Below are 22,800 nucleotides of genomic sequence, written 5' to 3' on the forward strand. Positions count from 1 at the left end.
TAGAGAATACCAACCAAAACGTTGCCTCGACTTGTTGAGATATCTTGGAACTACAAGGCTATAAAGAGCCATCTACCATCATTACTTCATATAGCGCCCAAAAATATATTTCACTAGACCACTGAAAAATATTCATCTTTCATATACCTTTATATTGATTTAGAGATACTGTTTAGAAAGAAAAAAAGAAGAAGATATTATTGTGACTGTTAGGTGGATCCTTCTGTTTTATAGATCAAGGGCTATAGATAGTATATTCAGATTGATTTAACTCTTAGGCCAGGGAAGGGACCCTGGATAAGGATCTGTCCCGCAATATCTGAAAAGACCTTCAATTTCAGGACACCCATTTGGATAGGGAATAGACCGGTGAAACGGATCACGCCCTAGTTTTTTATGGTAAAGTGAACCTCGACAGCCATATGGATCATCTTGGAATTGAGCACGCACAATTGCTTCTCCTTTTCGAGCTGCTTCTTTTGCAGTAGAAATTGCTGGGGTACCGGCGTAGAAGAACCTCGACTCTGGAAAGCCAATTGCAGACCGATGTAGATGTGCAAATCTCTCCTCCTTGAAATCATAACTAACAACCTGGTTTACAACGAGTCATGTTAGATTTTAAATTACATTGTTGGTTCACATCCTAACAGCATAAGTTTTTAGAACAATGGTAAACCAACAAACTCCATTATGGTATCAAAGCAGGAGATCCTGAATAATCACATCTGAACATAAGAACGAAACACAGATCCCTAAAATACAAATATTCTCTTTGTTTTGTAGAATTCTAAGATGTATTGCGATCTTGTATGGGATATGCAAACATTCTCATAGCCAGTTTATCTTGATCATCTGGATAACTTTGCATAAATCATCTAAATAATCACATCTGAACATGAATGTGCAGATTAACAAAATTTCACAGTAAATTCATGATAATCACATACATATGTATGCGTAAGTATCCCTATATGTGTATATTGGTGTTCAGCCTAATAGGCACTCTTTATGCTAATGGGAGCTCAATTGTCTCTATGATATTTTCATCCATCATGCCTGTATTTTTTATTTAAACAGGACAAACAAATTTAGAGTAGAATGGGCTTACAGTTATATTACGAGGATATGTGCCAGTAAGTTCTCGGAACCGGCACACACTGAAGAGAAGATTCTCAAAACTATCCCTTGCATGCTCTTCTGTGAGTGTCCTCGATCTCAAATCTTCTTTGCCTAAAGAAGCCATCATAGCATAAGTTGTACACGAGTTAACAATCAATAAAAGACAGTTCAGACCAACATGCATTTAAACTAAGGTTGAACAATCATGTTTTCTTAACCTTTGCAAAAGCAACTAAAAACTTGTCACTAAAGAGAGAGAAGTTAAAAATAAAAAAAGGAAGAACAAAACATTACAGTACAATTGCTTGTCTAGCATCTATTACAAACAATGTAAAGAAGCATATAACTTGAAGAATACCGCCGGAAGTAGTTCACGCACAAAAAATAACAAGAGAAGATAAAGTGAAAGAAACAGAATAAAAGAGAGAAAAGATTATAAAAATTAATTAACTCCCCATGATCACCCCAATATGTATATGATTTGCCAAAACACAGAGTATTGCCTGTAGCCATAATTTTTATGCAACTGAAAACAGGAAAACTTCTGCCATTAGACCCAGAATGATGAAATCGATGAAAAACTCGTAAACTTACCATTCTTTGTTATAGTAGCTTCAAGAGTGGAAGAGAACAACGGTGGACCAGAGTGGAAATTGACTGACATTTAGACAGAAGGCAACAGTGGAAGTGATAGACCTAGAAGGAGCGAAAGGTTAAAGTGGTTTAACGTGGTGTTGACGGTGGAGGAGGTGAAGCCAAAAGGGAGCTGTCGGTGGTAGTAGTCAATTTTCCTGGAGTGTGGTAATAACTACAACAGTAATAGTAAGGGTAAGCTTGGGTAGTGTTCGCACTCATAGTTGCAAAGTCTTGTGTTCTTTTTCCTTCGACAGTTCTCCATTAAAGAAGCAAGAAATACTATTTAGACAGTTCTCTGTAACTCTGTTTCTGCAATTTATGACAATACTACTGTTATCTTTATAACTTATTTGATGGCTATTAATCCTTGTGCAACCAGAATATGCACGATAATTCCAGTCCGATGGAAATTTCCATACCATACTGTCAAATGTGTATTATTTACAGATATCCAAAAGAGTTCAAACATACATACTGCTATTTTTAGTTTTTTCATATGACATTAAGGTATTCATCCAAATATGACAAATGAAATCCAAGCAAGACTCAGGTAAATCTAATACGAACAGTACACAACTTGCATGTACTGTATATCTCTTCCCGGGATGATTTCCACTAGTAAAGATATCACTTAAACTCCAGAGCTCATCTTGAAACCAAAACCTTTATAGAAGTTGCCAACAAAGCATTCAATGCTAAAAACTTCAAGGAATTTATCATTTCACAACTTGTATATTTTGGTTTACCTTGTTAATAGCCTTGTCAACAAAGAGAAATTCCATGCGCAGTTATTAGCTTACCCTTTTGACCGGAAATTCAAGTTTGCCAAAGGCCTTAAGTGAAAATAATTTATACGATCAACATGACAGCTTTGTCACGAATCATCATGTTTCCGGAAATTCATGTCAATATAGTATTTAGATCAATCAGCAGTAAACTCACGAATTTGACATTTAAATTTGGTGTATATTGTAACAAACTAGGTTGCTTAACCTTTCTTCTTTGGCACTTCTATAATAAACTGAACAAAAATTGCCACCAGCAAGGACTAAACATCTCTTTTTGTACTTTTCTATAAACCTCTTCTATCAAAGGAGGACTAAAGCAGTACATCTCTCTGTCCTGTTTTTTCCTCTTAGAGTTCTACAAATGAATTTCTTCAAGTTAAATTTTGAATACAAAACATTACAAATGCAGCATGCTTTGCCCCGAGATGCATGAATACAAAAAGAAGAGTAGTTCCAAACAAAAATTCCGTTGTAACTTAATACCTTGCTGAAAATTTATCCAGGTTCTAGCAAAACTTTAGGCCATGCTTCAGGCCTCCCAAAACACACATAAGAAATTATTGCCATAAATACTGTACATTCACAGAAACTGCATATAATGGACATAACACCAAAAAATGAAAACAAAAAAATCATAAACAATCAACTACATGAGAACCATTTTAAACAGCATCCTATAGATCATGCTTCATACAATTAGCAGTCCATTAAGTCTTATATTAAAAATGAATCATATTTTATACAAGCCATACCAAAACATGTCTAATACGAGAAAAATACAGTAACTCACCAAACCATCCTTTTGATTCAGCAACTGCCCAATAACTCTGTGCCTCGCTCCGAGGACCAGCATCTCTTCGAGTCTCTCCACCACTAAACAGAAGCAAAGCTCTATCGTCTTTGGCTGCGACTTCAATTCCCTCTTGTATATGCGCCACGAAAGTTGCAGCTTGACCTGGATTCTTCTGATAAGACTCCAAAAACCAAGAATCCTCCTTATCAACTTTTCCACAGCTACTGCTAGTATAAACTGAATGCCCGGCAACCATGACTAGATTCTGAAGATTCGGCAACGGATAACTATTCGAACCCATGTCAAATTTTTTATAGCTAGCCATCATTTCAAACCGGCTCTCATATAGAGAGAAAAGTAAGAGAATTGTGACCCCAACTGACAAGGAGATGGTGAAAACTAAAAGTGGGTGCAGCTTACAATAATACTGAAGGCGGTTTCCAATGGACCTAATCATTTTGATGGGTTGCAATGGTGAATGCCTATGCTTTCTGGTTCTTCTAATGGTTCCAGATTCTAAATCAAAGTCACCTCTTGGGTAGGCTGTGAAGGATTTAGGACTGCCAGACCGAAATGGATAATTGCTCATTATAGTACAAATCCAGCTTACGCGGATATAAATGAATAGAACAAACCATGCCCAGGAGAAAATTTAGAACAAAAAATTAATGGTGATCATGAATTTCATGATACAAATACAGAGCAATATGAACAACTACACAGGGAGATCAACCAATTTCCACATAGAGGTTGCAACGCATCAGTGGAATTTAAAAGTTTGCAGCTTTAATGAGAATCAGAGGGATTTTCGAACGGATTTTACAACTGAATCAAGCACAGGCTGAACCACAGAGAGAGAGAGAGAGCTCACCGAAACTGGTGTCTGTGAAATTGTTGTGTGCGCTTCTAACTGAGCTGAACATTCAGGTTTCAGTGATTCTTTTGTTATTCAAATACAGGGAAGATCCAGGCTTTAGAGGTTTCCTTGAGATTTGAATTTGACTCTGATGGAGGAAAAAGAAGAAGAATTTTACTCTGAATGTTCATTTTCCTTATTTCTATTTTTCAGATTTGAAACATTTTCTTTTAGACCAAGGCCAAAGGCCATTTTTTTACACGTAGTTTGGCACTTCAACCACTTTTGACTATATAATTTCAATTCTATCAATTTTGCCATTGTAATTTTATATTTATAGCAATTCAAGATATATTAGTATTTTTGTCAATTTCTTTAATGATGCAAGGAACAATTTCGTCAACCCAAAACCCTTGAGTCTAAAGGTTTGTCTGAAATTATCTCAATTTCATATTAGGGCTCGAAATTCAACCACTAATCCCAATTTTTGAAGATCCATAAACACAAATGACCGAATGACTAATTTCAAACCCTAATATGAAATTAGGGGAGTTCCAGACGAGCTTTTATGCTCAATAATTTTGGGTTGACGAAATTGCTCATTGCAACGTCAAAGAAATTGATATGAATATTAAATTGTCCTTAAATTGCTATAAAAACGAAACTACAAGATAAAAAAGGATGAAATTGAAACTATAGAGTCAAAAGTGATTGAAATGATAAACTATAGGGACCAAAAGTGACTTTTAGCCTTTCTTTTTTTATTTATTTTTCACTAGATTTGAAACATATTGCTTAATTAAACAAAATTTGTCTAACGTAAATGTGTATATTATTTATTTTTCTTTTGAAAGAGTTAATGTATCCAATAAAAATTAGTTGCCATCACCAAGTTGATTTTATAGTGTTTAGTGAAAAATTAAACTCTATTACAAAAAAAAATAATGATAATCTCGTACCAAGGAAATAAGCATGGAATAATTTCGTGAAACCATTTTAAATCAGTTAGGTTTTGTTGAGAATTTCTCCATCGGTTGGCTGTTTTTCCACGTTAATTTTTAAAATATTTTTATTGTTTTATTGCCCAATATTAAAGGGCCAAAACACCTATTTTTAGGGTTTGTTTGATTCGCGGGTTGAACTTCTTGAAAATAAATTTTTCATGTCTAATTTAGCTTTTTTTGTCTAATCCTGCAAAATGAGAGTGGTGGATGTAATTTTGCGTACCAATATAATTTTCAAACATTATAACGAGATATATCACTAAACCAACATCTAAGTTTTTTTTAAAACTTATTTCTTTTCTTAATTAAACTCATTTTATTATTTACTATTTTTAACGCTTTAGTTTTATTTGGAAATCTAGTGAAATTCAACTTTTAATTGTCCCAATCAAAATATAATTAATTTTTTCTTTTTTATGGAAGAAAATATAATTAGCCTGACTTTGGTTTTATTGGGTGCCCTACTTATACACATAAAAAACCCTAATTTTCCTCCTCCCTCCAAAACCCTAGCTCATAACAAACTCATACCTCAGGCGTTCCTTGAATCCATGGCTACCAGTAAGTCTTTCTTTTCTTCATCATCGTTCTGCGAATATTGTTCTTATATTTGTTCCTAATAATAAATAATGAAAAATTAATTGGGGCTATGAAGGGTTGCAATTCGAGAACTCGTGCGAGGTTGGGGTGTTCTCGAAGCTGACGAATGCCTACTGTTTGGTTTCCATCGGAGGCTCTGAGAATTTCTACAGCACATTCGAGGCCGAGTTGGCAGATGTCATCCCTGTCGTTAAAACCTCCATTGGCGGCACTCGCATCATTGGCCGCCTCTGTGCTGGTATTCGTTTCGTTTCAATTTCTTTTGATGTGCTTCCTATTTGGTATTATTCTAGAATTAAAATTTATGGATATTGAAAAAAAAGTATTTAAATTTCAATTGCAGGAAACAAAAACGGGCTTCTTTTGCCTCACACGACCACAGACCAAGGTTTTTGTTTTAATCTTTGTGTCTTCCTCTTTCTTTTTCTTTTGGGTATTTCTGTTTGATGGTTTTTTTGTTTGCTGTTTTGACTTATTGAGCTTCTGTTTTTATTGAAAATCAAGAACTCCAGCACTTGAGGAACAGTTTACCTGATCATGTTGTTGTTCAGCGCATTGAAGAGAGACTATCTGCTCTTGGAAACTGTATTGCTTGCAATGATCATGTTGCTCTTACACACACTGATCTTGACAGAGTATTTTTTTTTACTTTATCCGAAGATTTTTTTTTTGGTTATTTCCTGTTTAGCGTTTACTTTCCCTTGCAAAAAAGGAAAGAAGCAGAGTTTTTCTGTGAATTCAAAGCAACCCCAACCTTTCTGGAATCATAGGAAAATTGGAAGGCATCATACATCTATGCTAAACATGTAAAAGTATTCACTGGTTCCTCCTCTCCCCACACCCCTCCCTCCCTTCTCTCTCTCTCCCTCCCTCTTTAAGGAAAATTTGGTTAATCTCACATGCACATGTCATGGGCCATTGGGCTTCCTACTTTTTTATGCTATATAGACTTGTATGTAACTATTGAGAGTGATTATATTGTGTTATACATGACTATTCAGCAAAAGTTTGAATTTGGTTCAGAAGCAATATGTAACTTTGCTCGTTAAAGAGAAATTGAATAGGTGATACAATTTTGGTTCCTCCACCAAAGCCATTTAAACCTTCCAAATTCTAAGACTTTTAAAGCTTTTTTTGGCATTTTGACTGTAGAACCAATTCTTTGGAAATGTTCTAAGGTGAGGTTCTCAAGCTTATATATGGGTTGTTTGTATGTTTTGACTGATATCATATGGATATGTGGCAAGCGATGTTTCATGTGCTTGTTGCAAGCAGACTTTGGTTCTCATATGAACTTAGAGCCATGAACACCAATTAAAGAGAAACTCAAGATCTTGATAAGTAAACAAAGCTGCAGTGCAACTGTGCAACCACCCTTTTCCATTTAGAAGATGACATAAACCTTTTGAATTCAAGTAAATTTAAGATTGCCTCTGCATTTGTTAATGTATTTTTTGTTGTTTTACTCAGGAAACTGAGGAGATGATCGCAGATGTACTTGGCGTGGAAGTTTTTAGGCAGACAATTGCTGGTAATATCCTTGTGGGCAGTTACTGTGCCTTCACCAACAGAGGTGGCATGGTAAGAACATGTTTTTCTTGGGCTGGTGTTTCTGAGGCATCTTTTGTTGAAGATCTTTTTCTTTCTTGTGTCATCTTTTGTTTTTCTTTTTTCCTTTGGTTCCACTCTAAATCCTAATTTCGAAAACACTTGTGCAGGTTCATCCCCACACATCTGTTGAAGACTTGGACGAGCTTTCAACGCTTCTACAGGTTCCTCTGGTTGCTGGAACAGTCAATCGTGGCAGTGAAGTGATAGCTGCAGGCATGACGGTGAATGACTGGACAGCATTCTGTGGATCAGACACCACTGCCACAGAACTCTCAGTTATTGAAAGTGTTTTCAAGTTGAGGGAAGCTCAACCTAGTGCCATTGTGGATGAAATGAGGAAATCATTGATTGACAGCTATGTCTGAGCAAAATATCTGTGCTAGTCCCATGAATAGGTGCTGTTTTCTTTCTTGTTAATTGTTTTAAAACAAAATATCTTTTTAAATTCTGAATCATAAGAATTCTGGTGTTGCCAAGTTGTATAATTATGTTGCCAAGCTGTACAATTTGTTATAACAAACGTGTTTTGCCTCTTTTCTTCCCAAAAGTATCATGTTTTTAGTTTGTTTTCATCCTGCTTGTAGGAGTTGGTTCCTAGTTGCTTGAATGCATTGGATGGTTTGGAATTGTGTGTAATGGTCTGAAACCAATCCAAATCAGTCTTGACTTGAAAAGTAGTGGATTTGGTTTATCTGGGCTAATGATGTTCTTATCTTAGGTTCAATGTGATCAGTTGGATCATATGTGCTATTATCTGTTTGCTTTCCAGTGGTAAATAGATCTACAAGGAGAAAGCCTGTCCAAACCATCATCAAGATTCTTGCACTAGTATTTTCCCCCCATTCAGGACTTCAGATTTCTTGCATTGTGCATCATGTTGTAGCTTCTTTTTGAACTCTGTACACGAGGTTTCAGGGCCACTAGATGTCTCGGCTTTTTCGCGGTTAAATTCCTACTTCATTATGTTGTTGCACGCTCAGATTAAATCCCTGTTTTGCTGACTCCTGTTTTCTTCCACCGATTTGTTTAGTTTTTAGTACCCGAACCCCTCATCCTATCTCATCTTCAATGCTTTCATGCCATTTGATTTGGTGTGCCAATTTTCTTATTTTAGTACATTAAATGGCAAAAATGTTAGAATCAGACAATGACACTGGCACAAGAAAAGTACCATGTAGGATAGAATCATTTGAGATACTTTATCTTAGCTTCGAACCTTATGCCTTAATAAGAGGGTACATGCTTGCTAGTTTCTACTACCAAAGTTACAAACCAAATTTGTTATTTTTATTAATTAATTAACCAAATTTGTTAAAAAAAAGGATTACTTACACTAACATCTCCCAAAGGTGGTTGTGTTTTTACAAAGTACTCTAAGGTTTTGGAAATTACACTCCCTTTGAGGTTTTGCTTTACAAAATCCATTCTTTTAATTTTTCGTTAAAAAATAGATGATTTCATTATAAAAAAAATAAAAATCTTCAAATGACAAGATTAACTGTAATGATTAAACTCGAGGAGTTTTTTTGTGTCCAAGTTTGGAAGGGCGAGGGAGGAGGGGTGGGCACAATGTCGGGTCAACCCGATCGAACCATCCAACCGGATATTAGAGGGTTGATTGGCCTAATATTGAGCAATTTTTGAGTTCAAAAAATCATAAACCGCTTTGTATAAGTTGGAATTATGAGTTAACTCAACTGAACCGCCCACTAAGTTCATACAAGGGTTGGTTTGGGTTGGGTTGATCTAACGATGAGCGAGTCATAGATTCAAGAAATCATAAACTATTATATATCTAGTTGAGTTACGAGTTGCGGACCAAAACTAACCTAACCCAATCCATGCCCACCCTTGAGAAGGAGAGAGACTCTTATGTAAGTTGAGTTACGAGTTGCTCTATCGATTTCCCATTATAAGTAAGTTTTTTTTTTAAAATTTTTTTTTATACCATTGAACTATGAACCGGTTGACAATCAGGCTTCAAGAGTTAAATTTGTCATTTAAAGAAATTCTATTGATGATATCAACAATTTTTAGTTGGAAAATCAACATATATCTATTGTAATTTTCAAAATATCAAGTGGTTTGGTTAAAATACGAAAAAATCTCAAGATATTATTATAGTCTACTACTTGCTCCTTGTTTTGGAAGGAGATACATGTGCAGAAGTAACTTATAAAAAATACAAAAAGAAAAACGTATACACATGGGAATGATGGAAGTATTTTCGTTAATATAAAGAAAAGAACCAATAAAACAACTTAAACAAAAAGTTTTCTTCTTGTTGTAGTCCGAACCCAGTTTGTCAAACCCTTCGTCGCCTCAAACTCTCTCTCAATCTCTAGACATGGTGGCCTCGTCCTCATCGTTGTCCGTGTACTCCTCGGACTCCTCCTCGTCGTCGTCTGCGTCTCGCCGCCGACATCGTCGCCACCAACGTAGTCGCCGAGGCAAAGACAAAGATAAAGACAGAGATGCCTTGAAGATCCGTAAAAAGACCATTCGCTCCCACACTAAACGACGTCGCAGACACCGCCACCACTCCTCGTCTGATTCTTACTCTTCCTCCTCTCCTTCGGACTATTCCAGGTCTCCAAAAATTTAGAAAATGCTTTTGTTTTATATATATTTTTCTGGGCTGAGATGTTATATTTGTGATTTCTGGTGGCTTTTATTTCCTTTTCAATTTTGTCCCCTGTTTGATTGTGGATTAATCTTTGGAAGGGGTAGGAGGTTTTAGGGTTTTGAATTCTGACTAATTTTGTTCGATGTTTAACATGGATGTGTAATTTATTGCAATTTAGTGCGTTGTGTAGTTTTTGTAGCTAACATTGTAAAGTTTCGAAACGACACAACTGGGGAAAATTAGCTTATTTTCAGCTCAAAGTTGAGTTCTCTCGTGTTTTTCATTATATATATATATATATATATATATATATAAACATGTATGTCTCAGTTTATTCAAATAGATTATAAATTAAATTGTAGCATGGGTTTCGATCTGGAAGCTTAAGTTGTCAAAGAATAAGTAGTGGATTGTATTGAGGACGTATGGACCTTGTGAGGTGCGTCAAACAAAGTAACTGATAAGGACTGTATGCTAATTGAGCAAACATTTGGGTTGCTGAAGTGATTTGTATGTTTTGTTATGGGTTTTTCTGCTCTTAGAAATTTAATGTGAAATCAATTCTGTTACTGGGCAATGTGGTTTAGATGCAAGTTAGAAGATGTTCATAGGCAAATGGTCGATGGCTGGTTTTTTAACATCCTTTGTTTATTGTTTATTGTCGTAGTGATAGTTCTTCAGACAGTGAGCGCGAAACATCTAGTCAGTCAAAGAAGCGCAAGAAGAGTGACAGACAGAAGAAGGTGGGTGTTTGGCAATTCATTACGACATAACATTACATTTTCTGCTTGTGTTTTGTCTCATTCAATTACTCCTTTCCCCTCTAGAGCAAGGAAAAGGACCAGAGCAAGAGTCATCGCCGTAAACATCATAGGAGTAAACTCAAAGAGGTAGGCCAGTATGCTTTTTGTAGCTCTCTTGGCTTGCTATGATTTTTTTGTTAGAATTTGTGTTAAGGCTGTTACCATGGCTTAACCAAGATATATGTTGGTAACTCTATTGTGTTTGTTAATATTGTTATGGGTGCATCTTGATCCAGATTCAGAAAGTGAAATTTTTTTAGCATGACTAAATAAAGTTTGAAAGATGCATAATGGATATATTCTTCGTTTTTTCGAACTTATGCATTTATGCTAGTTAAACTGACACATACAATTGACCAGAAAAAGACTATGACACATACACGTGCACAATTTCTTGCATTCACAATGTTTTACATTGGATGCATATGATTTATATACATCAATTGCTGAGGTGCTTATAGTACTTTCTGCCTGTTTTATGGATTGGCTCTTCGAAATTGGAGCTGGGGTCTGTGGCATGATGACTGGATGCTTGATTGGCTTGCCTGGATATTGTTTCTGGGTTGTGTTTTTCCTGGTAATGGGAGCTATATATAGAAGCAGCAGAATGAGAGAAATAGCAGCCCTGTTCAGCTTTCCAAGGTTTTCATTTAACTCTTGATAATTACATTCACAACTTTTTCTGTATGTTTCATTTTGAGAAATAATATTCTGCTTTCTACAGTTCTTAGGGCGTGACAAAGATGATGGAGTTCGTCGTAGTGCTGTCTCTGGCAAAAAGGTAAGCATTTTTTTTGGGTAATATATATCTTGACCATTTGCAAAGATTTATAAGAGATTTTAGGGGCATCTGCGACCATCTATCCTCCCTTGTGCTGGCTAGATAAAAAAGAAGAGAAATTTTGTTCTTTGGTGTTGCAGATTCTATTGAAACTTGAGAAGACAAAGGAGGACAAAGCGGCTGAAAACAAAAGGAATGAACTGCTGAAGTTCTTAAATGCTAGTTTTGATTGATGTTGTGGAGTCCATGGAATCAACAAGTGAATGAAGGAATTGAGTCGAGTTCCAGCTGCTTGCTTATCTTAAAGATTTTGAAGGATTTTCCATGAGTTCCAAGTTTAGTGTGGAGTCACATTTTATACTTGTGTTTCTGTTATCGGTGATGAATTTAAAACATTGTTAAATTAGAGTCATGGGCTAATTACCTTTGATTTGGGCGTTGTATTTTATTGAATTGGTACTGCCATTACATATTAACTTATATCAAGGATTCACCATTAAGCTTTTAAGGTAGTCAGTATGGCGAATTTGTTAGCTCTCTTTCTTAACATTTTTAGCTTTTCTTGTCCATGCATATATTCTAGCACATAGGTCTTCTTGGAAACCTATTCTCTGTGAAAATTGTTTCCAGGATTACATTTGTGCATAAATCAAAATAAAAATCCTTTCTGCTTGAACCTTCTCCTTAAAACCCATGGAGATGTGTTCCAATGTTTATTGGATAACATTTTGTTTTCTTAATCCATTTCAATATTTTGATTTTTCCCTTTCACCTGGAATGTTCTGTTGCTGTTACGATGCGCTTTTTTATATTTATTGGCCGTTGATAATTTTTCTTGTGATTTTATATCAGTAAGCATGTACAAATATTTGGATCCCAATTTCTAGCTCGGATTGAAAAAATTAAAAAGAAAGTGAAAAAAATGAGGTTCTTGGTTCAACTGTATTAGTTCATATTGAGGTATGCATATTAATCTTTGACGTACCGTTTCTGTTTGTTATTCAATTTAGTGTTGTTGATATTGTTTTTGAAATCCATTCTGTTTCTTGAGATGTGATTGATTTATGTATTTTGTTCTGTTCAAAGTTCTGCTATTACACTGTTATTGCTCGACTATTAGTGCACCAATGTTAATAGACTTTTTTCACATAATTTGAAATTGAAAAGCACCTAACTTGGCTTGATATCATGCAACTGTTGGAGAGGATGAATACAATGGATTAGTAATCTTTCTACCCATGATTGCCTTCAATGCTCAAGGTGAATGCACTGCAGAAAATATACTAATTATGTCTGGTGGGTGTGGGATTTTGTGTTGGTGGGTTGTTCTGTTCTGCTCCTTGTGTTGTAGTGTCTTCATTTTCTGTTGTTGATGCGAGTTCTTTTGCCTTTGACTTGTTTGCTTTGGTCTTGTACCTTAGCCTTATGAGTTGTTTGTATGGCATCCAGTAAACCAAGTAGTAAATCAATGTACTATTGTTGCTGGGTAATAGCTGGGAGAAGAAAGACATCAAGCATTGAGTTATTTAACTTGTTTTTATAGGTGGGCATCTATTTTGGCAGAAGAAAGACGGCGTGCATGACATTGGTACACTTGCTCATTCGTTTGCTAGCATAGCAATGTATAGGGTGAGAAACAAAGAGCGTCTAGGTATGAAAGATTTACCCAGATCTAGATAAGCTCTGCATTGCATTACATTGCATGCAACATCTTTCAATTAATTTTGTTGGTCGGAGATTGTGGTTTTGCTGCGCGAGTCTATTGCATGGTATGATTAGCTTCAAAATTTAGCAGAATCAGAATTTTTGGAAGATTTATTTTGAGATTTTACCCTTCTTCTCGTCTTTGTTGATGAATGGTGCTCTTTTTGTAGCTTTCTGCGTTGGTTTGATGCTTTTTCTGACATTTCGAATGTCTTGTAAGTTTGGAGATCGATGGTTGGCTGTGTGGTGGGTTTCAGATCGTGGAGAGAGAATCAGACCCCGAATTTTGGGTTGTGTGCTGAAGGGAGGGTTTGGATATTTGCGGTGCCAGACCTGTAAACTTGTTTGGATGGTTTTGAAAATGGGCTTTGGGGTTATTTTGAGATCACAACTATAAATCTCTAGCATAAACCAGCCATAATTTATAACTAGTCTATTTGCACGCGTTTCCGCGCCAGTTAGAGGTCTTTTTAAAAAAATTAAATTTATTTTAGAATTAAAAATATAATGGATGGTTGTGTTTCATAAAAATATAATCTATTATTTGATTTTTTTTCTTTTAATTTTAATTTTTTTAATATGAAAAAGTGTGAATTTATCATATTATCTTCATTTAATTAATAATTTTAATTCTTAATGTATGCATTAATCAAGGGCATTTTCTAGCATTTTGAATGTTTCAGCATTCTTTGCCTTTTGCTTTATATATATAGATAATCCGGGCACAATAACCCAAGTTTTGCTTCTTTTTTTCTTGGCAAGACTAGAAAGTAAATATAACAATTAAAAGCAAACTGCGAAAAACATGCAAGCTCCCAGTTGGGTGTTACATGGCAAGAAAAATCTAGAGAGAATATAATTACCAGAATCTGCTGTTCTGTAGCAGAGTTGCTTATGCTTGATGCGTCCTGTTTATGCATGCCTGATTATACCAGTGTGAAGAAAAAGAAATGTTACAAGTCCACTAGGAACCTCAACAGGTAAAAAACACCATAGTTCCAGTAATAAAGAAACTCTTCATCTAACAAGACATTGTACTCAGGATTCTCCTGCTTGTATTATAATTATAGTTATCATCAGCCTGAGGTTATACACCGCAATGTCAGGACAATGGATGTCAGGACAATGGATTCCAAATACGGAAGAAAAAAATTATCAGAAAATTGAAGTTTAAGGATAAAGTTTAGATGCCACTTAAGAAAAAGGATTCTTATTGGCACTGCGCTTGTTCTATTTTTTTTAGGGTTAACTTCAAAAGAACCCAAAAAGGTTTGGAGTCATTCTCAATATGGGTTATCGAGTTTCAATTTAATTATTTTACACTCCATGGTTTTTAAATTTGACCAATTTACGCCTTCCGTTAAGTTGACCGTTTAGTTAGACGTTAGCGATAACATGTTCAAAAAATCTTCCAAGAAATTCTTACCCCGAGATTGCCTATGTCTGTCACGTTCAGGGCACGACGACGGTGGTGTTGCCTTGATTCATTGAGTATACATACCGCTATAACCATTTCTTCCTCCTCTTCATCGGCCTCACGATCTTCTTCAGCACGTCTATGCCTGATTTCTTCCTCTTCTCGCCTCTCCAACACCCTTCTCAGGTTAGACATTAAGAGTAGAATATGTAAAATCTGAGAAATGAAAGAATATAAAAGATATGATGGGAGAGGTATGAGTTGAGGGTGTAATTTTATAGATGGATTTAGACGATAGAGATTATACGTGGCACAATTTTAGAGGGTAAAATTTTATCTTAAATATGAGATTATATATATATATATAAAATAAATATTCGAAAATCTTATCTGAAATAAGTCACGTGGCAACTGAGAATCTCATCCGAAAATTTTATCTGAAATTTGATGGACACGTGGCAACCGAAAATTTAATTGTAAAATTTTATCCGAAAATGTTATATGAAATGTTATGTGAGAATTTTATAATAAATAGTGACATGTGGCAACCGAAAATATTATCTGAAAAGCTATCAAAATTAATAGTTAAGTATAAAAAAATAGAAAATAAAGTAAAGTCAATAGTGTTTGCCCTTACCCTTTCCCTTCGGGGTGGAACCAAAAAGGCAAGGCTGATCTATTCACATAAATAGTGTCAAACCTTGCCTTGCCTTTGCCTGACCCTTGTCTTTTGAGGTGGAGGTGCTCTACCAGACTATACTACCACCAAACCCCCCCAACCTCTAATTCCCAAATTAGTCTTGAACTCCCTCTTTCAAACCCTAAGCCACTACCCCTACCGCCACTCCACCGACGCCGATCACCTCCTGCTGCTGCAACAGCCCTTGTGTTGCCATCGCCTCCCATAATTTCAAGTGAGTAGAATTTCTATATATTTGTTTAAAATAATGAAATTGATATATGTAGTGTTTTTTTATGGATTAGAATTTGTTAATATGATATTTACATTGATTGATGTTGTTATTTGGATGAGAGTTTATAATTGATTGATTGTTACGCTTTTGATTTATTTATTGATATGGTTATATTGATGATGTGTTTGGACCGTCGACAATTGTTGTTGAATGTGAGTGAACAGCCGATTGACCTGCATAATTGATGCGGCAAAAGACAATATCTCACAGATCAAATATCAAGGTGAAAACTTGGGATGTATCAGAAGAAACAGCAACAAGATTTGCATATTCTATTACGTCCAGCCCATTGACGAGCCCTAGAAAGCCCAGCGCATTGACGAGCCCTAGAAAGCCCAGCCCCTTGACGTTGACGACCCCTAACCTATTCTATTACGTTCTCATCTATAAAATGACGCCACATCTCTAACCCTAAAAGTTTTCACTTTTGGGCGCCGCACCCTCCCATTCTGCAATCTCCGCTTCTCGACTTCTTTTTCTTGCACTGTGCCACTGTCTACTCTTCTGCTTTCATCTCATGCTCAGTTTCCCTGGTTCAGTTCTTTCTCAGCCAAATGGACATCTCTAGACTAGTTCTGTTCAACTCTCAAACAGTTACAGCTTTGCCTCTTCTTCTCTGTCACTGTAAGTTGTGAGAGCCTTGAACTTCAAATCCATCTAAGCTTTTGAATTTGCTCTGAAGAAACAGCAACAAGATCTGCATATTTACTCTGCATGTGCATCAGGAGCCCTGCATACAAACACAGCCGGCCATTTTTCCTCATCTCTTCGCTCGTATTGTGAGAATAATTGTATATATTTGAAGTTTTGCTAACCGGAAGAGGTGTTTGTGGTGGATCGAGTCGGATCGACGCAGATCGAACAAAATCAAATGGAATTGGATCGCAACCGAGCGTTGACGCGGATTCGAGAGGAGTATAGAGAGATTGAATCCAATCCCTCTGACGATTTCATGTGCGGCCAGCTCGAGCGGGAAGAATTTCAATTTCAATGGCAATTTGCAGTCAGAGGCGCTAAAGGAACTGAATTCGAGGGTGGGATTTATCATGGGCGTGTCCTGTTTTCGGGGGAATACCCATCTAAGCCTCCTTCAATCATACCTTTGACGGAAAATGGTCGCTTCAAAACCCATACTGAGATCTGTTTAAGGCGACTGGATAAATGGAAGCCATCATGTAGGGTGCGAGATGTTTTGGTTGATTTCATTCATTCAATGCCCACCAACCCAGATGATGAATTGTGTTCATTAAAATGCAGTAAGGAAGAAAGGCTTGCCCTGGCCATCAAATCGCGTGCAGCAGCCACAAAAGATAGCCCTTTTGACTTTGAACGTCAGAAGTTAATTGATCAGATTCATAAATATATGCTAAGCAAGGCACCAGCTGTTCCTTTTCCTTCCAACGGCACAGGGAGCGGTGCTGTTGTCTACAACGTCCCCAACGGCACAGGTGGCGGCGTTGTTGTCTACAACTTCTCCAACGGCACAGGCGGCGGCGCTGCTGTCTACAACTTCTCCAACGGCACAGGCGGCAACGTTATTGGGAATGCATTTCAAGCGACCAATTCCGACAGGGTTGGAATTTTGGGTTCTATGAATGAGGCCGCGGTTGGAATTTTGGGTTCTATGAATGAGGCCTTCATCAGGGGCGGAGGCCCATTGGTAACAGTGTGCTCCCGGACTACCATTTCTACCATTATCTCTATTTTTTTAGTTTTACTTTCTGTCCTCCAAACACTCCAAACACTTTTAGAGTTGGAGATGTTACCAAATATCAAATTTAAATTTGATGGTTGATGTAGTTATTTGACATCTTATACAGTTTTACACTCTACTCGATATGTCAAATTAAATTATTATTTTATTACATTTTAGTGTTAATTTATTTTAAATTAAAAAGAAAAGAAAAAATAATAAAATATTCATTTGACATCTTACTTTTGGGATGTCAAAAATAACATCTCAACCTCCAATCTTCATTTATTAGCTTTGACACATCGGTTGGAGTGATTTGATTTCAACAACTTTGTTGTCATCAACTGAGAGAGAGTAATGAATATTGCATTTCTGGGCTCTTCTTGCATTTTATTCTTCTTTCATATCAAGTCAAACCTTTCCTCTCGACTTCTCGAGGCAATCAGGCTTTTTAAAGGAAAAGAAAAATGCATGTAGAACAAATCTGCCTTTCAATGAGCGATATGTTTACTTTGTTTCTCTGTTTCTCGCATGCGGCTGTTGCAACTATGGAGGTTACTTTGTTTCTCTGTTTCTCGCATGCGGCTGTTGCAACTATGGAGGTTGGAGTTCTTCTTTTTGGTTCCCCTTACTGGACTACTACAACCGACTGATGCCGCCATCTTCATTACTATGTGTTTCTTCATTCAAATCTTGCTATGCTGTGTGCTCGATTTGCGGGGGAGTATTAGGGAGTTACAATAGTATTTTAGTTACAATAGTTAATTCTATTAATGATAGAAAATGGTCGGTTGTTAGTTACGTTGTTGTTAGGTCACAACTTCATATTTATGTTTATAATAATGGCTTGTTGTAATTGTAGATTATTCTCTACAAACTTATATATATATATATATATGTATAATGATCATATGAATAATACAAGGGAAAATAAGTTCTACAGAAACTCTTCATCTAACTGGAACAGCTAATAAGACATTGTACTCAGGATCCTCCTACTTGTGTTATAATTATCGTTATCATCAGCCTGAGGTTATACACCGCAATGTCAGGACAATGGATTACAAATACAGAATAAAAAAAATTATCAGAAAATTGAAGTGTAAGGGTTTAGATGTCACTTAAGAAAAAGGAACATATTCGTGGTCTTGAGTCCAGTGATTGATGAAGATTCTTATTATCATATCTGTAAGTCTAGAAATTTCTTTGTCCTTCTCCTCAATCATTTTATCAGCAGGATCACGAAATGAAATGAACTGTGCTCCTCCTAAAATGATGAATACAATTAAGGGAACCCAAAATTTAAACATTGTACAGGAGCAAAAACAGAGAGATTAAAGCAAATTACCTTCCAATTTTTATACCGTAATTTGAGGTCTTTCAATTTTTTAATTTTTTATTTTAAATCTTCTCCAGAAGATGCTTCATTTTGAGCTCTCAGTGTGTCACATCTTACTGCAAAAATTATTATCTCAAGAATAACTCCATTCAAACTTTGAACAATAAGCATTTCCTATAACAAGCAATAGGATAAAAATTGTTGGAGGGAAAAAAAAATCAATAAGCATTTCCTGTAACCTTAGCCAGGATGGGGTTGTCTAATGGCAGGCATGCCAACTGAAAAGCTCAAGTGATTCATACTCATGCAACCCTTCCACCTTAAACATTGCACAATTCTCATAAGCCTTTAACAAATGTTATGTATAGTTGTTATGATTATTTTACTTCCTCGATGAAGCCAGAAGCCATTCTCGCATTCCAAGAATTGCATTGAATTGTTCCAGGTTGTCCACATCATCAAGAGCAATAAGAACTCTTGTGCAACGTATCACCCGTTTGATCTTTGTTATTCCTTCATCCAAGCTGTATATTCCCTTTTGGAGATCTGAAAGAATGGTTCCTTTGCAAGTGAACCAAACCATTGGGAAGTTTTGAAGTTGCTCTAATATCTGCAAGAAAGCAACTACCTTGAAATTTATAGAAGTTCTGGTTATAAGCAGTCTTGGCAATGGTGGTCTTGCCAATTAATAGGATTGTGTTTTTTCAAATTCACATGGTGGGTGAGAAGTTAAGGTGGGTGGAGAAATATGACAGGGGTTGGAAATAGTAGTATTCATATATAAATCATGAGGAATGTCACACATATACAGAGAAAGAAAGCAGAACACGTAAGAGGAAAAGGGCATTAAACTTGGCGTTTATGTTAGGAATTATTTTTATTTTTTTAATTTATGTTTTTTTAGGAAATATATTTATATGTTTTAATTAAGAGAAAAACTAAAGTCGAGGATACAGTACGGATCCCTAATGGATTCGCAAAGAGAATTTGCTTGAATTAATAATTAAAAGATATTTTAGGAATAATAGTGGATAGAAAGATACGATTATGTTTTTTCAATTTTACATAATGGGTGGGGAAATAGAATAAGGGGTGAAAATTGTAGCATTATATTTAAATCACAATGAATATCACACATATACATAAATAAATCAATTAACAAAACATTTTGTTCTCATGTGAGGAATTGACCCAAATAAGCAAAGTATTGATGATTATTGATTATTATTCTTCTTTTTTATTATTATCTAAATTTGGGCAAAAAACAAGGAGCAGAAAACTTTAAAACTTTGGACTGTTGAAAAAAGAAAACTCAGAGTGGTTTGACTAAGAGAAAGAACGAAAGAAAGAAAGAAAGATGTGTTCTTTAGGAGTCTTGGTGTTGACTCTTTCAAGCTTTCTTTGCTTGTTACTGGTCTTAGTTCTCATAAAGATCCTTCACAAGCTATGGTGGACTCCAACTCGCATGCAGAAGCAGATGGGTCTGCAGGGGATCCAAGGCCCTCCTTACAGACTCATCCACGGAAACAACAAAGAAATTTCCCAGATGATGAAAGAAGCCATGGCCAGGCCCAAAAGTATATCCCACGACACACTTCCTTTAGTCCAACCTCACATTCACTACTGGACCAAGATTTATGGTAAGAAATTATCTCAATTAGCTAGCTTTTTGGTTTTTTTTGTTGTTGTGGTTTTGTTCCAAGTATTAAATATTGGTCATCTTTATCAACAGGAAAGAATTATCTGCAGTGGCATGGTTCTCAAGCTCAATTGGTGATCACAGAACCCGAATTGTGCAAACAGATACTGAATAACAAAGATGGAGCTTATCCAAAAAAAGAGGTCCAAAACTTTGTAAAGAAGCTATTAGGAGATGGCCTGGTGTCAACAACCAAAGCTGAAAAATGGGAAAAATTGAGAAAGTTGGCCACTCTTTCCTTCCATGGAGAGAGCTTAAAAGTAAGTTTCTTTGCCGTTGATGGTAATTTCTTGCAAAGAGTAGTGTAGTAAATTAGGTATGGTAGTGAAGTTATATCTGATCTGATGGGATGGTATTGTTTTACTAGAGTATGATTCCAGCAATGGTAGCTAGTACTGAGACAATGCTAGGAAGGTGGACAAATTATGAAGGAAAAGAGATTGATGTGCTTCAAGAGTTTAGGTTGTTGACTTCAGAAGTGATTTCCAGAACAGCTTTTGGCAGCAGCTATATCGAAGGAAAGCATATTTTTGAGATGTTGACCAAGTTAGGCTTCATAATCTACCAAAATTATCTTGCAATCAGGGTTCCTGTCATTAGGTAACTTCATTTCAACTAAATCATTGGGGAACCGCATGGATAGCCATTCAATCTCCGTTCTCTTAGTTATTGATTGATTGATTGATTAATGTTTGACATTCTTACCTCTCAATATAAATGGCATCCGAATGATCTTTGGTTGGTCAATTTCGGGATCCATTCAATTTGGTAGCATACACTATGTACCTTACTGTAGATTCATGCCTAAAAAATTCTCTCTGTATCTTCTTCAAAAAATCTGACTCATGCTTATGCTCTCCCTAAAATAGAAGAGATATTGATGCAAATACAAAATTTGAATTCAGCACAAATTTGCACTATAGCCAGGAGAAACATACTCAATCGAATTTGCAATATATAGCTGGGAGAAACATACTCAATTTCATTTTCATTGTATAGTTGGCGCATTATGCAGAGAACCATTCTTCTGTTATTGTTTTCCCATATGAGTGAGCATTACTTCTGTTCTCATGTTTAGTCTTTCTTTGAAAATTGCAGTAAGTTCTTCAAAACCAGTGATGAGATAGAATCGGACAAACTTGAGAAAGGTATACGGGACTCTATAATAGAGATTATTAAGACAAGAGAAGAGAAGGCAATGTCCGGAGTAGAAGACAGATTTGGAAGTGATTATCTTGGATTACTTGTAAAGGCTCAACATGATGCCAATGACAGCCAGAGGATTTCGGTGGACGAAGTAGTTGATGATTGCAAGACGTTTTACATGTCCGGACAAGAAACTACTACTACTTTGCTTTCTTGGACTGTGTTGCTTCTGGCAATCCATACAGATTGGCAAGAGGAAGCAAGAAAGGAGGTCATACAATTATTTGGCAAAGAAACTCCACATCCCGATGGCATTTCCAAACTGAAAACAGTAAGAAAGTCAAGAACACAATGAATTCCTCTTGTAAGTGGCAGAAATATATTCTCAATTAAAATTTTAAATCCTGATTTGTTACCTCTGTTTCATTTTCATGCAGATTAGTATGATCATTAATGAGTCTCTAAGGTTATATCCTCCACCTGTTTCAATTATAAGGAAAGTTGAAAAAGAAGTTAGACTGGGAAAGCTCACTCTTCCTCCTAATCTTGACTTGGTTATCTCAACCATAGCAATTCACCATGATCCTGAAATCTGGGGACAGGATGTGCATCTTTTCAAACCCGAGAGATTCTTGGAAGGGGTTGCTAAGGCAACTAACAATAACATAGGTGCATTCATACCATTTGGATTGGGACCTCGAACTTGTGTGGGCTTGAACTTTGGCTCCACTGAAGCAAAAATTGCTCTGTCAATGATTCTACAACGCTACTCCTTCACTCTTTCCCCTGGTTATGTTCACTTTCCCTTGCATTATCTTACAGTTCGGCCGCAGCTTGGAGTTCAGGTAATGCTACACTCACTTTGAACTGCGAACACAATGATGTATGGATTGCGCCATGATTCTTGCGCTTGGTGTTGGTGTATCAAGTACCTGGACATTGATGGCTTTGGATATACTGCTAGCTTATAAACAGTGCAAGTGATACACTGATTGATTGTCAAGAATTTTTATTAAAATAAATAACCAACATCAGCACAAATGTGTTAGTCCATAGTGCATTAGACCCTTTGCTGCCTTCCATTTTGTAATCAAAACTGTTGTTTCTTTTTGTTCTTTTTTCTCATAGCCCCGATTAACAATATGTAGACAGATTGCGGTGCACTGATTTGATTATGGGAATTTATAGAATCATGTATTGGTTAATAGAAA

At 36.1% G+C, this 22,800-nt stretch overlaps 5 protein-coding genes across 6 annotated transcripts; 4 read left to right on the forward strand and 1 right to left on the reverse strand.

Annotated features, from left to right (window-relative positions):
- Positions 1–91: 91 nt before the first annotated feature.
- Positions 92–4,399, reverse strand: LOC103336382 (uncharacterized protein C57A10.07). Its single transcript, XM_008239417.2, has 3 exons — positions 3,334–4,399; positions 1,109–1,230; positions 92–591 (listed from the first exon to the last, which is right to left on the reverse strand). The coding sequence occupies exons 1-3, from the start codon at positions 3,923–3,925 to the stop codon at positions 268–270; spliced, it is 1,038 nt and encodes a 345-aa protein (XP_008237639.1). The 5' UTR covers positions 3,926–4,399; the 3' UTR covers positions 92–267.
- A 1,081-nt stretch (positions 4,400–5,480) lies between these two features.
- On the forward strand, positions 5,481–7,954 carry EIF6A (Translation initiation factor IF6). The gene is made up of 6 exons (XM_008239416.2): positions 5,481–5,757; positions 5,852–6,034; positions 6,140–6,184; positions 6,301–6,431; positions 7,267–7,377; positions 7,515–7,954. The coding sequence occupies exons 1-6, from the start codon at positions 5,613–5,615 to the stop codon at positions 7,770–7,772; spliced, it is 873 nt and encodes a 290-aa protein (XP_008237638.2). The 5' UTR covers positions 5,481–5,612; the 3' UTR covers positions 7,773–7,954.
- Positions 7,955–9,630: 1,676 nt separating this feature from the next.
- On the forward strand, positions 9,631–12,129 carry LOC103336379 (uncharacterized). 2 transcript variants are annotated; one of them, XM_016794855.2, is made up of 6 exons: positions 9,631–9,996; positions 10,707–10,776; positions 10,861–10,923; positions 11,434–11,478; positions 11,561–11,617; positions 11,758–12,129. In XM_016794855.2, the coding sequence occupies exons 1-6, from the start codon at positions 9,755–9,757 to the stop codon at positions 11,848–11,850; spliced, it is 570 nt and encodes a 189-aa protein (XP_016650341.1). In that variant the 5' UTR covers positions 9,631–9,754; the 3' UTR covers positions 11,851–12,129. The 2 variants fall into 2 exon arrangements, with proteins under 2 accessions (XP_016650341.1, XP_008237637.1); XM_008239415.3 differs by having other exon boundaries at positions 9,640–9,996; positions 10,701–10,776.
- Positions 12,130–16,119: 3,990 nt separating this feature from the next.
- LOC103336378 (ubiquitin-conjugating enzyme E2 32-like) lies at positions 16,120–17,577 on the forward strand. Its single transcript, XM_008239414.3, has one exon. The coding sequence runs from the start codon at positions 16,584–16,586 to the stop codon at positions 17,505–17,507; it is 924 nt and encodes a 307-aa protein (XP_008237636.1). The 5' UTR covers positions 16,120–16,583; the 3' UTR covers positions 17,508–17,577.
- A 2,478-nt stretch (positions 17,578–20,055) lies between these two features.
- On the forward strand, positions 20,056–22,800 carry LOC103336377 (cytochrome P450 CYP749A22-like). The gene is made up of 5 exons (XM_089054001.1): positions 20,056–20,384; positions 20,477–20,703; positions 20,811–21,043; positions 21,542–21,920; positions 22,027–22,800. The coding sequence occupies exons 1-5, from the start codon at positions 20,102–20,104 to the stop codon at positions 22,453–22,455; spliced, it is 1,551 nt and encodes a 516-aa protein (XP_088910127.1). The 5' UTR covers positions 20,056–20,101; the 3' UTR covers positions 22,456–22,800.

This window comes from Prunus mume, linkage group LG6 (assembly GCF_029339155.1).
Source record: "Prunus mume cultivar Tortuosa linkage group LG6, ASM2933915v1, whole genome shotgun sequence".
NCBI classification, from domain to species: Eukaryota; Viridiplantae; Streptophyta; class Magnoliopsida; order Rosales; family Rosaceae; genus Prunus; species Prunus mume.

What these genes read in the sequence shown, in the direction of transcription:
- LOC103336382 (XM_008239417.2), bottom strand. Translation starts at nt 3,925, where the DNA reads ATGAGCAATTATCCATTTCGGTCTGGCAGTCCTAAATCCTTCACAGCC. An exon ending in TGAATCAAAAGGATGGTTTG is followed by an intron (nt 1,231 to 3,333) that starts GTGAGTTACTGT and finishes TGGCTTCTTTAG; the next exon opens with GCAAAGAAGATTTGAGATCG. An exon ending in CATATCCTCGTAATATAACT is followed by an intron (nt 592 to 1,108) that starts GTAAGCCCATTC and finishes GTTGTAAACCAG; the next exon opens with GTTGTTAGTTATGATTTCAA.
- EIF6A (XM_008239416.2), top strand. Translation starts at nt 5,613, where the DNA reads ATGGAAGAAAATATAATTAGCCTGACTTTGGTTTTATTGGGTGCCCTA. An exon ending in CCTTGAATCCATGGCTACCA is followed by an intron (nt 5,758 to 5,851) that starts GTAAGTCTTTCT and finishes GGGGCTATGAAG; the next exon opens with GGTTGCAATTCGAGAACTCG. An exon ending in CATTGGCCGCCTCTGTGCTG is followed by an intron (nt 6,035 to 6,139) that starts GTATTCGTTTCG and finishes TTTCAATTGCAG; the next exon opens with GAAACAAAAACGGGCTTCTT.
- LOC103336379 (XM_008239415.3), top strand. Translation starts at nt 9,755, where the DNA reads ATGGTGGCCTCGTCCTCATCGTTGTCCGTGTACTCCTCGGACTCCTCC. An exon ending in AGAGTGACAGACAGAAGAAG is followed by an intron (nt 10,777 to 10,860) that starts GTGGGTGTTTGG and finishes TTTCCCCTCTAG; the next exon opens with AGCAAGGAAAAGGACCAGAG. An exon ending in GCCCTGTTCAGCTTTCCAAG is followed by an intron (nt 11,479 to 11,560) that starts GTTTTCATTTAA and finishes TGCTTTCTACAG; the next exon opens with TTCTTAGGGCGTGACAAAGA.
- LOC103336378 (XM_008239414.3), top strand. Translation starts at nt 16,584, where the DNA reads ATGGAATTGGATCGCAACCGAGCGTTGACGCGGATTCGAGAGGAGTAT.
- LOC103336377 (XM_089054001.1), top strand. Translation starts at nt 20,102, where the DNA reads ATGTGTTCTTTAGGAGTCTTGGTGTTGACTCTTTCAAGCTTTCTTTGC. An exon ending in CTACTGGACCAAGATTTATG is followed by an intron (nt 20,385 to 20,476) that starts GTAAGAAATTAT and finishes CTTTATCAACAG; the next exon opens with GAAAGAATTATCTGCAGTGG. An exon ending in ATCAGGGTTCCTGTCATTAG is followed by an intron (nt 21,044 to 21,541) that starts GTAACTTCATTT and finishes TGAAAATTGCAG; the next exon opens with TAAGTTCTTCAAAACCAGTG.